The 13,952-nt window shown below is 45.9% G+C and overlaps 4 protein-coding genes across 4 annotated transcripts; 2 read left to right on the top strand and 2 right to left on the bottom strand.

Annotated features, from left to right (window-relative positions):
- Positions 1-903: 903 nt before the first annotated feature.
- Positions 904-3,755, bottom strand: AOL_s00097g142 (uncharacterized protein; the record flags this gene model as incomplete). The annotated part of the gene is made up of 6 exons (XM_011125975.1): positions 904-976; positions 1,036-1,108; positions 1,167-1,700; positions 1,790-1,895; positions 1,963-2,004; positions 3,699-3,755. 6 exons carry the CDS (start codon positions 3,753-3,755, stop codon positions 904-906), a joined length of 885 nt encoding a protein of 294 aa, XP_011124277.1.
- Positions 3,756-7,742: 3,987 nt separating this feature from the next.
- Positions 7,743-10,385, top strand: AOL_s00097g141 (uncharacterized protein; the record flags this gene model as incomplete). Its single annotated transcript, XM_011125974.1, has 1 exon — positions 7,743-10,385. The coding sequence occupies one exon, from the start codon at positions 7,743-7,745 to the stop codon at positions 10,383-10,385; it is 2,643 nt and encodes an 880-aa protein (XP_011124276.1).
- A 1,298-nt stretch (positions 10,386-11,683) lies between these two features.
- Positions 11,684-13,035, top strand: AOL_s00097g140 (uncharacterized protein; the record flags this gene model as incomplete). The annotated part of the gene is made up of 2 exons (XM_011125973.1): positions 11,684-12,137; positions 12,221-13,035. The coding sequence occupies 2 exons, from the start codon at positions 11,684-11,686 to the stop codon at positions 13,033-13,035; spliced, it is 1,269 nt and encodes a 422-aa protein (XP_011124275.1).
- A 182-nt stretch (positions 13,036-13,217) lies between these two features.
- Positions 13,218-13,631, bottom strand: AOL_s00097g139 (uncharacterized protein; the record flags this gene model as incomplete). The annotated part of the gene is made up of 2 exons (XM_011125972.1): positions 13,218-13,456; positions 13,574-13,631. 2 exons carry the CDS (start codon positions 13,629-13,631, stop codon positions 13,218-13,220), a joined length of 297 nt encoding a protein of 98 aa, XP_011124274.1.
- Positions 13,632-13,952: the final 321 nt, after the last annotated feature.

Genomic DNA, 13,952 nt, shown 5'->3' with positions numbered 1-13,952 from the left:
ACAATTGCATTGGCCGCATCTCCTACTAATCCTTGAAGATCACTACCCATGGTGTATCCCATCCCTCAAAAGTAAGGGGTGGGGTGGTTGTCTACATACCTTGCCCTCAGGCTAATTATAAATACCGCCGATACGCGAGTTATATATGGGGTGATATGTTATCGATACCGATATAGCCCCACCACCATCATCATCATCCCACACCATAATCTGTCAAGCATATATGCCCACACACGTCACTCTCGCGTCATTTCATTTGAAAAATAAAAAAACGTTAATAATGATAATATCAGAATTCCAACGCTTCATTACTGTCTAGATAGGGTTTTCCATCGGACGGTATAGGTAGTAGGTACTAACACGAGGAAGAGGGAGAGAGAGAAGAAAGACATAAAGGGCAACGAATACCGCAAAAAGAAGAAGAGGTCGCAGTTTTTCACACGATAGGAACGAATACAAAAAAAACATCTCCGCCAAACTAAGGAAAATAGACAAGGGGGATAAAAAAAAACTGGGTTTAAATAGAGCGAGAGCGGTATGAAGAGGAACATGGTTGTTGTTTGTTTTTCATATAAAAAGTGGGTGAACTAGACAGAAGGATATAAGAACGTCTAGAACGGAATTTGTTTCAAAACGCCTCAATAGCTTATTTGTTTTCTTTTTGTTTCTGACAGGTTAAGTTGTTAAGAAGATTTTGTTCTGGATGCGTGAAGGAGGAGAGGGGTATACATAGAGGGGTTACAAGGAGGGAGAAGCCATTGTAGAGAAGAGGAAACCAAAACGAAAAAAAAACCATCCAAGCTTCAGACCGTCGTTAAAAGCGCCCTGGCTTTCGCCATCCATGTCAGAAAGACACAAAAATTCGAAACAGTGAATCTAAGAGGGCTTTTGTTGGTGATGTTTTTAGAGGAAGTAATCAGGTGTTCGCCTTGAAACCATCGGTTCCCCGGCTCTCGGACATGGGTCAAATTGCAAGCTGGAGGGGAAGCTGTTGTTAGCACTGAGTTTGTATGGAAATCAAAAAGGTATACATACAATGAATACTTAAGATGTTCATCAATTTCCATGATCGCAGCCTGGTTACCACATCTGTAACAATAGTTTGGTGCTATAGACAGCCATTAGTCCTCCTGTTACATTTCTTGGCGTCCTGCTGCGAAACTTACCAGAAAATATCGTAACAACGTTACGATCTTGCGACCAGTTGTATCCCTCCATAACCAACTGATGTGCTCTGGCAACGAGCGTCAACCCATTGTTATGGTTGAACGCTTCGGAGATATCCTGCCCGAATGTGTATCCAGCACCTCTTGGCGAAATTCCCCACCCGCATCGATCATCAGGATCACTCCATAGCAAATCGCACATGGGGCCTTCATGTGGAACTTCTTGAATTCGATCCAACGCTCGGATATTATCAAGCGTATCGATGCTCGGAGATAGTCCTCCATGCAAGCAGAAGATCTGATTATCGATTAATGCGGTCAAGGGGAGAAAGTCGAAGAGGTCTGTGAAGTATTTCCAGACATTTGCATTGCCATATTTTCGGAGACATTCGTCGTAGAAGCCGTAGACCTGGGTGATTTGACGGGATTCGTGGTTACCACGGAGGATGGTTATGCGATTTGGGAAGCGGATCTTGAGGGTGACCAAGAGAGTAACAGTTTCGACAGAGTAGTAGCCTCGGTCAACGTAATCGCCTGAAGAGTTTGGGAGGTTTCTTTTCATTAGTGATAATGGTGTTGTGAGGTGTGCACGATGGCCTAGGAGGGGTACTCGTGAGACGTACCCATGAATAGATAGGACGTGTTCGGGCAGCTACCGCCGATTCTGAATAACTCCATCAAATCGTGGAATTGGCCGTGAATATCTCCGCATACTGTCACCGGACAACGCTAGATGGATAGGTTAGGCATTTTTGCGTGGCGGTACAGTACAGTGCAGCGGGCTGAGCAAACATACCACAGGTTGCACATTTGACTCCTCTTGTAAGATCTCTCGTGCCTGTAGATACCACCGTCACATCGTGTTAGTGCTCTCCAAGAGGAACATTATGAACCCTAGGTGGGGTGTCACCACCCTGGGATGATTTTAGGCGGGAAAAGGTCGATAAAAAAGGGAAGAGGTGGTAGGACATGCCTTCTCGCACAACCGCAGAATATCAGCCTCTGCGAGCTGTTTGCATTGCAATAGCTGATCTATCCATGAATCCAATGTTGATATTTCAACAGCATCAGGTAAGGAAGCTGGAGCTGGGGTTTTGGTTTCGGAATCTACTTCCATCATCTTGCCGAAGTTTAGATAAGGAAAGGAGTAGGAGTGTGTCTCGTGATCGGGCGGGGGGTTTTTCTAGCTATGAACTGGCTGTTTGGGAGAAGTCTCGAGGATTAGGCGACAAGGATACCGTTTATAAAGACACGTAGAAATGAATTGACGGTGGAAAGTTCGACGTGAAAGATGGCGATGTGATTTGTCAGGGTTATTAAGAAGGGAGCTTGGCTAGCAAAATGTCTGCAGGGAGGCTTTCGAACAGCGGGGAAGGGTCACAGCCCAGATAGACTAGCTAGACAGGCTGGTAAACGGAGTCAATACGCTTGATTGGATGCTGAAGTTCTGTCGATATGCGCTCTGGAGAGCCGTGGCAGATGAGATACTTGCTTTGACGATGGTGGCGAGCTAGGTGGCGGGTGAGGTTGAGGTTGAAGTTGGTCTTTTGAGGAGGATGGTGATGCAAGCAGGGTTGGCGCTTGTTTTTGGTGAGCCAATCCGAGCTCTCTACCACAACAACAACACCATTGTCATCCACTACTATACTGTACCAGGACGTCACTATAACGTATATAACTTCTACAACTTTCGAGATCTCGGTATATATATTGGGAGAAACTTATAGACGACGATAGCAGCTACTATACAGTTTACGCTAAATGGCATAGCAGTTAATATAATATTTGGTGGGATATGGTACAAAACTATTAAATTTCCACGATGATATACGTAGGAGAACCCAAATCTCACAACCTTCGATATTTGGCTTAAACTTTTATATAAATTTATGGACATGTCCCCCAGATATCCCAAAAGATTTCTGCTTTTTGATGATTCTTTGCCCTTTCCTCGATTCGGCTATAAAAGATCACTCAAGCTTTAAAATTTTGATATCGGGCTAATACTATATAATTAGGTTGCAACGGAACTACAGACTTAGAAGGAACGTCCATACTTTTATCTCACTACTGGTAGGTGGGTCCACGGATCCATCACACCCTGCAAACAAAGCCAAACGATAGCTTGACATCGATAAGAAAGATAAGATAAGAGGCGGGCCAAGTTAAAGCGTGGCTAAGGCTTAGTTAGTAAATATTGCTACTGTATATATTCAAAAGAGGATCAACTGGTTAGATGCACCGACCAATTCTGTATACATGTCGACATGAGCGCACATCCCGAGAATCTCAAGTTGATTTCCCTATACCTAATCCGGCGAAGAGACTTTGAATATGATATACATTGCGAGAACGCGAAGCATTTATGTATTTGAAGTATAGTATGAACATTAAATTTATAAAAGTCACATGTTAAGTCGAAAGATACTGGGAGATCTGTTCGTATGCATTGCCTGATATCGATATTAAAATACAATATCCAGGCTCAAGGATAGAGAATAAATTACAATTTACAAACTAATTCCAACTTACAAGAGCATTTAAAGAAGGTGCCTCTATTAGCTTTAGAGCCGTGAGCGCTTGACTCATGTTAGTACTAGGAATCAAAGACTCTCTAATAATAAACGTTGCCTCTAGATGGTACGCGACACCACGAGCCCAATGATGTGCATAAGTTGTACATGCATCCCTATTTATCCTTTAGCTCTGCGTATCGCGATATTGATACGTAATATATTAATATAATATTCAAAATCAAGCGATGTTTGGTCAGTCGTGCGTAATAAGGTGCATAGATCAATATGCCAGGAGAATGTGCGACTTCGATCTTAATTAATTCACCAACTTATAGAGAGTTAATTAAATAGGATCCTAGGACATGCATTGATTTCAACGTTAATATTATTACTAGCTACATGGTTTACAATCATGGTACTAGTGCTACTTTAATTTCCATGCTGTTCTTCGTACGTCTTGAAAAATTTCTGCATGCTTGTGGATACTCCTGCCTCTATCCCTAAGCCTGTGAGCCGTTGTGTATACTGCAGTATTGTCAATTATATTAATCTTCAGCCGGCTACATTAACGCTTCGAGCATTCAAAGGATAAAGAAAAACTTGACTCAAACCGCAGTTTTGGGCACGGCAGCAACTCTACGTCCATAGCCCCTGGGTCTCACTTTTCCGTCTTCTAGGCTGTGTCACTGCTTTGCCCGGGTTCAAATATCTAGGGTCTGGGGGGGCTGTTCCTGCGTACAGCCATCGGATCCCAGGTTTCAACTTACGTTATATAGATAATGTTAATCAAGTTAACCCGTCAATTTAGATGATTTCGTGAGAAAATATTACTAATTGCTCCAAAAGATCCAGTTCCCGGTTCCGAAGCAAGGGGCTCTCCTTCGCTCGCGGGTTCTAGATCTTACGACGCTCATATGCACTCATCTTGCGGATATCTACTTATCTCTTCCGCAGTTTTAGATAACTGCCCATGCACATACATGCTTAGTGAGTAATTTCCTGCCTTTGATATGATTAAAAGAAACACACCTGGCATCGTACCTGCAGATATGCACATATTCTGATGCGTGTCACGCCTTGTTGGGGATGTTGCAGAATTACGAACTCGAAGTGTTGAGATTTGCATGTTGATGTTAACCGTCACAATAACTCGAACGTGTGTCATTGTATCGGAGCTTTGACCTCATCACATCCACATGGCCATGCCCAGCTAGCATCAAGCAAGATCAGTTATCGCTAACTACTTAGTTAACACCTGGGAGTAACTTGGTTTCATCGTTTTTACGCTGCGTATGTATTATATCCTACCATGTTCTCACTGCAGTGCTCAGGAGTCCACATTCCTGCCCTGCCACGATAATACCTCCATCTGCTCAATGCAGGAACGAAAAAAAGAGATCGGAACGCCACTGCATGCAAGGGGTAGCAAGGCTGCTTGGGACTACGGAACTGGGATCCAAGTACTAAGGTCTGGCTTCTTCCGTCCCAGCTGGCTAGTCCAGGAACAAGGATCGTGGAAAGCTGACTTGCGATAAGGGCTCTGGCCATGAGAACAGCGTCCGGCCAGCGAACCGAGAGCGCTCGAGCAGCTGTGCAGAATGGCAACATACCTATGTAAGGCTGAAAAATCTTCCATCGAGTTCTTTCGGGATTCTTATGAGCCAATCTCGAAATGTGGCTTCGTCTCCAACATTCGGCATATCTGCTCTGGCCTGTAGTGGTGCATATGCATTGGATATCGTCGGTGCGGTGTCACAAAAGGCCACTTGGTGAACAGTATTCTCCTTCAACCAAGTGAAGGTTGTGCAACCTGAGCAAGCATCAATGTATGTAGGTCTCATTGTTACGGTCGGGCTCCAAACTGCAACATTTTTGAACAACCATCTCATTCCAATTTGTACGGGGTGCTCTTTGCCCAATCTTACGATAGCCAATGGGATTCAGTGTAGGCTCACGATCGAGTCGAAAGCCAGGCACCAAGTACCCCTCTCAATATGCGATTCAAGTTCGAGACTCTGGGAAATACCTCCACGTCGTACTTTGTTTCCGAATGAAAGAAACTTGCCCAGTCGTTGCTTCGTGCCACCTGTGCGTCGAAACAGGTGTTAGTTTGACAGTGGCGCGCTTTGACTTCTGCTCACGATCCTGTTAACGGCGTTTTATTGTCGTTCGTCCCGTGGCCTGTTGACAGGATTCCCCACTTCTGCCCCAACCAACCACGAAATTTTGCACTGCATGAGAAGGCAGCGATGAGTATGGTGGGTGGTGGAGATGGCTGCCCTTGCCCTTCGAATGCAAACCACTGTTGTGTTATTGGCTGGGCACATTCGACGGGCTTCATTTCGCACCATCTGTCGTGCTGCTCTATCTCACTGTCCCGAAGCATCGAAAGATGCGATCTCATCGTTGGGAACCCACCAAAGTCCGAGTTGTACCTCCCGCCTTGGGTCCTCCTGCAGCTTTCTCCTCTGACACGGGAGACCCAAGTATGTCTCCATGGGTCCATGGATTTGGTCGCACTTTTGTCAAGTTCAACGTCATTGCGGTCTAAGCGAGGCCGCCCGATGCTACAATCAAGATACGAGACGCATCTCGTCATCATGGAGCTAGCTAATACTGTATTTTATCCAGAGACGCCGCTTATGTGTATTTTCTCTTTCTGAAGCTTCATCGCTTTTTGTGGGCGGCATTGCTCTTGCATCTCCTTCCAGTACCCCTCGGTTCTCACGAATCGCTGCCTGGCGTCATATCTAAACCACACAGCATCGACGGGGAAGAAGGCAGGTACAGCACATGCATAGACCTGGTATTGTTTATGCAAGGCCAACATCAACGTGCTCCTGCTGTCACCTCACATACAACCTAACCTGGGGCGCTACCTTGGGAAGCGAAAACCATGACAAAAAATACCGCTCTATGGGTCAGGTCACTTTTTGTATGAATGGTAAGTACACCATTGCACAGCCGCCACTGCCTTCGCAGAAGCCCTCCCACGAGACAAAAATCCTGCTTTTTACTGGAAGAGAAAAGAAGGGATAGAGATAGTGAAAAAAACAAAAAGGCCAACAATTTTTGATGCTTCAAAATTTTCGTCGCGATACGTTTCCAAAGATAATCGCGTCGGGCTACCTCCATCGGTCATTGATTCCTTTTTCCTTTCTAGATCCCCACCCTTCCCCACTGTTTCCCTTTTCTCCTGGCTTCCCAGCTGCAGCCACTTGGTAACGTTCCCACACCCTGCTCTGACCCACCGGACTAAGGGACCACCACACCTTACATTACATCGGCTCGACGAAGGTGTGTGGGTTTGCGTGTGTCCTGTACGAGTGGGAGTGTCGGGACCGTTCTGTTCTGTGTGCTCATTGCCACCCCGATAAATATAGCACCGGGTCCTCGAATTCCTCACCCCTGGCCGCTCTTCTCGTTTTTCCTTTCCTTTCTGTGCTATCCTCCCGATACTCGTTCTTTGAGGATTTCTTTCTTTTAGTGCAGAACTTTAAATTCTGCGGGCAAATCTCTTCCTGAACATCCTTTCTTCTCGAAAGTATTCTCACATGGACATATTTTAAAATTCTCGAGACCTTTCTTACTGCGCAATCTTAAAAGCGAAATTGGATAAAACGGCCCGTGCTAACTTATCGCAGTAGCCCCGGGAGACTTTCTTTTAAAAGCAGGCAGGGCAGGATTATTAGCATGACAACCGACCTTTCTTCACGCCATATCGGTTTCGGACATTTTTTGATATCGACAACTTCATCCTCAAAAAAACTTGATAGCTAACGGGGTAACCGTCGTCGGATAGATGCTATTACGGGCTTCAATATCCTCAACTACACTTACAGTGGTCACTCTTACGGGAACTTCGCAAAATATATGTTTGCGACTCGACACGTCCCTTGAAATAGCACACACCCTTGAAGACACACTTCCTGGCACATTTAATTAAAAAATTTCAGAACCCTGAGGTGGCAGCCGTTAGATATTAGGTCACCATCCTCACCCTCTAAACCCACGCAGCATCTCGGCCCCTCTGCGTAGAGGATCAACAAGCGGCGCCGCAATGGCGATATGGCCATGGAAAAAACGGTCAAAGACCAATTCTGGTGACAAGCGACCCACAAACGGTATAAATGATGAACCTCATGCTAGGTTTGATATATCGACACGACCTCGATCCCCATCAATTCACAGCGTTTCTAAGTCTAAACGGCGAAATGAAACTCTCAAGTCCATTAGGAGGGCTGCCTCACAAAGGAAAAATAAAATGTTCAAACCCGCGCAAGCGGGCCCATCGACACCTACATCCAACCTTCGCGAGGTGCAAGTAGCATCGCCTGCGCCTCCTCCTCCTCCTCCTACAGAACCAACGCAAAGTCCAGTCGCACAACTGCAAACTCCGGTTCAAACCCCTCCACCGTCACAGGCAAGATTTACTCCGGCGACCCCTGAGAACCTGAACCGTCGTTCGAATTCGTCAGCGTCATCCAATCGCCCTAGAAAGCGAAATCTTCTCAAGAAAGCACCAACTTTTCCTGCTGACTATCCTTCCCCATCACCCGATAAAGACCATCCCAGGTTATTCCGCTCGTTCTCTAAAAGATCACAGAGGGGACCTGATAGTAGATTCCGCCCATTCTCGCGCAAGGAACAAATTGACCGCCCTCTGTCGGAGTTGTCAATGCGAACGCAAGAGTCCTTGCATTCAATCATGACGTCGCAGTCGCAGAATTCTCCATTCCGTGCGTTCAAGGTCCGAAGCCTCGATGTGCTCTCTCCACGGCCGACACTTCGTTTCGCGTCGAACCCACACGCTGGCGAGAAGATGCCGGACTATCCATCAAACCACGAGAGGAAGTCGTCAAAGTCCGGTTGGAGAAAAGATCGCCAATCGCCGATCGTAGAGGAATCGCAGACGTTTAAGCGAAACCTAGTATATGGTTTAGCTGACGAACTGGATTCACGTGGGATTCGTGAAGCTTTGGAGAGAGACACCCGAAGGCGAGAACGGAAACAAAAAGAGGATGAAGCAAAAGCACAAGCAAAGCTCGAGCGAAGGGCTGCGAAACAAAGGGCTGATGAGGAACAGAGGAACACGGTTAATGCATTTAGGAAATCCCAAGGCCAGCAGATAGAGAACAGCCAGGCTGGGCCCTCTCGACTTGCCGGCGCAGAAAGGATAACGATACCAACTGCGCCCATCCCTCCTCATGAGCAACCAAGCCCTCGTTCTCCCAATTCCGGGACTCATACTCCGATGTCCTGGCTCCACGGCCCCTCTCAAGAAAACCTTCATCTTCAGTTGCCCATCCAACCGCCGTACAGCAGTGGCGCTTCTTATAAATCCGAAAACGACACACCTGTCGTGGAAACTGCGACCGCTATCCGGCTCTCGGGCTATAGCACAGCGTCGCCTCCACCATCACCTACAATTATGCGTGGCCAACTTATTGACCATTCTCCAACCCATTCAAGAAAGATGTCCCGCGACCAAACTATTCTCGATAATATTCCAGATCCAGAGGATAGACCAGACATCCCAGCTTCGGAGAATGCTTGGATGACTTTCTTTCGAAGGGCTACCGCGGCGCGAGTTCAGAGAGAGCACGAAGCGCAGCAACAAGCATTACACGGACGAGATGAGCTTGGGGATACACATGGACATGATGAAGGCTCTCTTACGAACGGAGGGAGCACAGTGCCAACTGGTTCCTCTAGTATGCCTCGTACTTTCTTGCAATCGCCCACACCCAAGTCTGCAGGGTCAAGAGTCCCGAGCGATCAATATCTACCTGATATGCCTCTTCCCCGGCACTCGCAAATCGCAATTCCAGTTCCTCACGATTACACACAGGAAGAAGTCCAAAGTGAAATTAGGATGGCTCCCCTAAGTCCATCCCGACTAGGGCATTCCAGCTCACTAAGCCGAAACCTTTCCGAAGCGAGGCGACCTAGCAAAAGGGTAAGCGGGAAGGCGCCATGGTCTAGCCAGGGCGATATAACCGATCGATATGCATCCAGTCATTTTTCAGAGACATCAAGCAGACAATCCTTCGGCCATGAACGAATTAGATCTATGGCATCGATCGATTCGGAAGGCTCCTGGCTGTCCGGAAGGCTCACAAACCCCCCATCGGCGCGGCGCATTCCCTCGCTAAGGGACAGTGCAGCATCCCTTAAGCATCAGTATCACGATATAAAAGTTCATGAAGACAGGCGGGCTTCTACTGCCGACGACCAATTCTTCTCCGGCGTTCAAGACGCCGAGTCTGATGAGGATGAAAGAGATATCCTTAACAGCTACCTCGACGATGATGTTTCGATCAGAGGCGGGCCAGCAGGAACTTTGCAATACACTTCTCCGCCACACAGCCCAACGTCGGACCACGGCGATGAGAGCGATACTGACCCCTCGGTCGATCAATACCTCTGGCGGGATGGACTCGGACGGCAGCCGTTTGTGACCCGTGTTGATAGCAGCTTCGTACGAAAGCGTGAGGAGGTCGGAAGTCTTGAGGACGCTAGTTCTCTAGACGAAGATAGTTTTTCCCATGTTCCAATGGCCGCCGAGCTGATTATTGAAGACAATGATGGTAACATGATTGTTCCCGATCGTCGAAGAAATAGCCCAAGCCCAACTTTGGGGAAGCATCACCAAAGCAAACTTCAAGCTGCTAATGGCGCAACACCATTTCTCAGTTCATAAAGTATGAACTTATCTACACACCAACCATTTCTCCTCCTGATATCCTTTCTATACCCTTCATGATTTACGTTTATTTTATGACCATTTATTCTTCTTTTCATTTTTTGTAATGGCTCCTGACCTTAGGGGTTTGTATTCTTTCAATATTGTAATTTTTAACTTCTAACTTGAAATGTCCAACTTTCTCATGCCAGCCACATTTTGATGTCCGTTGTTAATAACTACCCTTCCTCATTTCATCTCTTCTCCGAGAGCGCCTTTTGACGGCAATCTTCTCCTTTGTTTCTTCACAGCCCGCCTGGGTTGGCCCTTTTGCTATTTTATAGCATGTTTCTTTTTTTCTCGCTCTCTTCACAGTTGGCAGTTCTATGCCGCAAGTTTATCCTTTAGAGGATACCTTTTACGACTTGGCTTATACACTATTTATGGATTTTGGAGTTCTTCTTGGTAGCTGGGTTTCTAGGGATGGTTTTTCTCTCTTCTTTTCTTCTTCAACGTTGTTTCCCCGAGAAATCTTTCAGGGCATAAAAATGTGGCAGGTTTTTATTTATTTTTTTTGTTTTTTATCTCTTCATCCCCTTGATTCTCACAGATGTTTACAATAGAAAGATATCGGAGTAGCCAGTGTTTATTCTTTTCGGAGAGTTTGCATGCAGGAAAGTCATATAAAATTCAGTTATCGTTTGATGTCTTTTGTTGGGGTGTGGATATATTGGATGTCCAACTTGCTAACCCTGGTGGGAACTATTCTCAGAAAGATTATTCTCGCCTTACTTCATTCCTTCTGACATTATAATTATCCTTCACCTTTTTTCATTTGTTCCTTCTCGAGGTTGTGCTTTTAAAGTTGTTTTACTGACTTGCATTTTCTGGGATCGGACTGTTGGGGTTATTGCTTTTTGACTTCTGGTATCACTATTCGACGGAGGCCCCAAAATTATCTAAAAAGCTTATGGTGTTTTAAAGTTTTTTTTTTTGATGACTTTGTTTTTTTAGTGTTCGATAGCCCTAGGGAATGCGAATTTTACTCTTCTCATCTATAGTAGATATATCGGATTCAAGGTCGTCCGTGACGCCCAGAAGATATTTTTCTGATGACTCGATACCGCGTTATGGGATCTGAAAACTGTGTTGATGTTGCATTTCGGGCTCACATTGAGCTCGAAATTTGACCTAAACTGAAAGATTCCAAAGGGAAAAAGCTGCGCCCAACCACCAACCATCATCAAGATCATGATAATTACACCGTATACATTCAATCTTCCCCAGGCTCCGAAAAGCAGAATCTATATCCCACCATGAGTTTCCGCAAGCGTTCCGTTGTATTAAATACGTCCGGTGGTAATAATCCCAATCCGACCACCGCTGCATCGGGTGCCCCGCCATCCACCCCGCCAACCCCACCAGCGAAGGGTGTTCGGCCGTCGTTTTTGACCGGAGTACCCACGACTTCCACGGGAACTGCGTCATTGGATGCATTACTGTCTGGCCATGAAGGTCTACCACTTGGGTCGATGATGTTGATTGAAGAGTCCTCGACGACGGACTTTGCAGGGGCCTTGTTACGATACTATGCTGCTGAGGGGATTGTTCAAGGACATAATGTGGTCGTTATAGGAGTTGGTGAAGCTTGGGGTAGGGAGTTACCGGGACTAAGTGATCGTAAAGAAGATAATGAGGATATTAAGAAGAAGGGGAAGGAAGAGAGAATGAAGATTGCATGGCGATATGAAGCACTTGGGAACCGAAGAAGTATGATATCGATTGATATCCTAGTTTTGATACAGTTCACCTACACGAGCTCATAAACTGACATGAAATATATATTTCCACAGCTAACGATTCTTCACCATCTCTACAAATGGGGACGGATGCTTCCGAGCCAATATCTCTCTTCTGTCATACTTATGACCTTACTAAACGGCTCACGATCCCCTCGTCTTCGAAGCCGCCAACATACATTCCACCCCCACCGCCAACCTCTTCTTCTCCGTTTTCTTCAATTCTTTCAGCTTTATATGCTATTCTATCGACAGCATCTTCTACAAACACTATCACCCGGGTTTTAATTCCCAATCTTCTATCCCCGTTGTTTTACCCCCCGTCATCCTCCCACCCTACTCATCTCCTCCAATTCATCCATACCCTCCGCTCTCTAACCCGTCAATACTCCCATATCTTAACCATAATGATATCCTTCCCTCTACCCCTCTACCCTCGCACAACAGGCCTAACCCGCCACCTTGAACACCTCTCAGACGCAGCCATCGAGCTACACCCAATACCCACCTTCCTCGCTCGGTTTGAAATGACAAAATCATCTTCATCGTCCACATCAACAGACGACATCCCACAAGGGCTTGTAAAAGTCTGGAAAGCGATAGAAGGCAAAAAAGGCACAGGGATTGTAGGGAATAGTAGTAAAGGTGATGGAAGCGGTGGAGTAGTGGGAATGGAAGGAGGGGATGATCTGGCATTCATGTTGACGAGAAGGAGGATGAGAATTGAAAGGTTTAGCTTGCCGGTTGATGAAGGGGATGATGGCGGTGATGGGGAGCATAAAGCGCATAATCCTAGTAGTACGGTCGGGGAAGGGGTTGGAGGGGTGGAGACCGGAAAGAAGATGCATAAAGTCGATTTGGAGTTTTAGAATATTCATAATATTAGACTATATAGAACATTTCATTCCTTATATACCCGTCCATTACACATGAGCGAGTTGAAACAGGAGATTATCTTCCGAGTTTAATGGGGAAAGGTGATTTGATGATAAAAGAACCAAGTCGATCAGCTAAACGTTACGACTGAACTGCTCCATGAATATGTCAATTCTCATGCCCGTAATTCCTCATCCTTCCTCGGCCCCATCATATCCTGCATCTCCATAACCTCCCAAGATCCTCCATAGTTATCCCTCATCCCGTCATAAAGCGCATGTCGACTCGCCGCAATATCCCGATCTCTATCCCTTTCCATCTGCCGCTGTCGACGCGACGACGCCCAAGTAGAATTCCCACTTCGTTGATTCGGTCGTAATGAGTCTCCGAGACAAGACGAAAGTGCCAACCATACTATATAATTTAGTTCACCCGACAATTAAATAAGTAAAATCCGATTAATTAATCTCAAAAAATTGATATACCATATATCAGAGCTATGGGTTATATATGTAAGATTGGTTGACTTACCAACAAACAGGAGCAGCGGTACAAAGAATAGAAGGCCGACGATGAATAATACGTTCATGATATCGATCGGTCCCCGGTTTTAGAAATTACTTCTCTTAGATTATGGAAACTGTAATATCTCAATTGAAGAGACCTTTTACGCGTATTGGAAAAGTATTTGGAAGCAACTAAGGTTGAACTGGATTACGTGAGTCTCTTGGCCTTGGGAATGCATCGTTGGTACTACAGGGCCTAATTAGTAAACTACCACATCTCCAACGCAGTTTATGGCTTCAAAGCTAAGTCTCTCTAGCTAGAGGTACCCCCCACAAAACTCCCTCACTATGCTATCCAGTAGTTATAAACCGATAGAGATTACTGGTAAAGGCAGTTCGTTGCA

The sequence above is a fragment of the Orbilia oligospora genome (assembly GCF_000225545.1).
Source record: "Orbilia oligospora ATCC 24927 unplaced genomic scaffold scaffold00097, whole genome shotgun sequence".
Lineage (NCBI taxonomy): Eukaryota > Fungi > Ascomycota > Orbiliomycetes > Orbiliales > Orbiliaceae > Orbilia > Orbilia oligospora.
The sequence above is the reverse complement of the archived record's forward strand: the minus strand, read 5'-3'. Positions and strand labels throughout refer to the sequence as shown.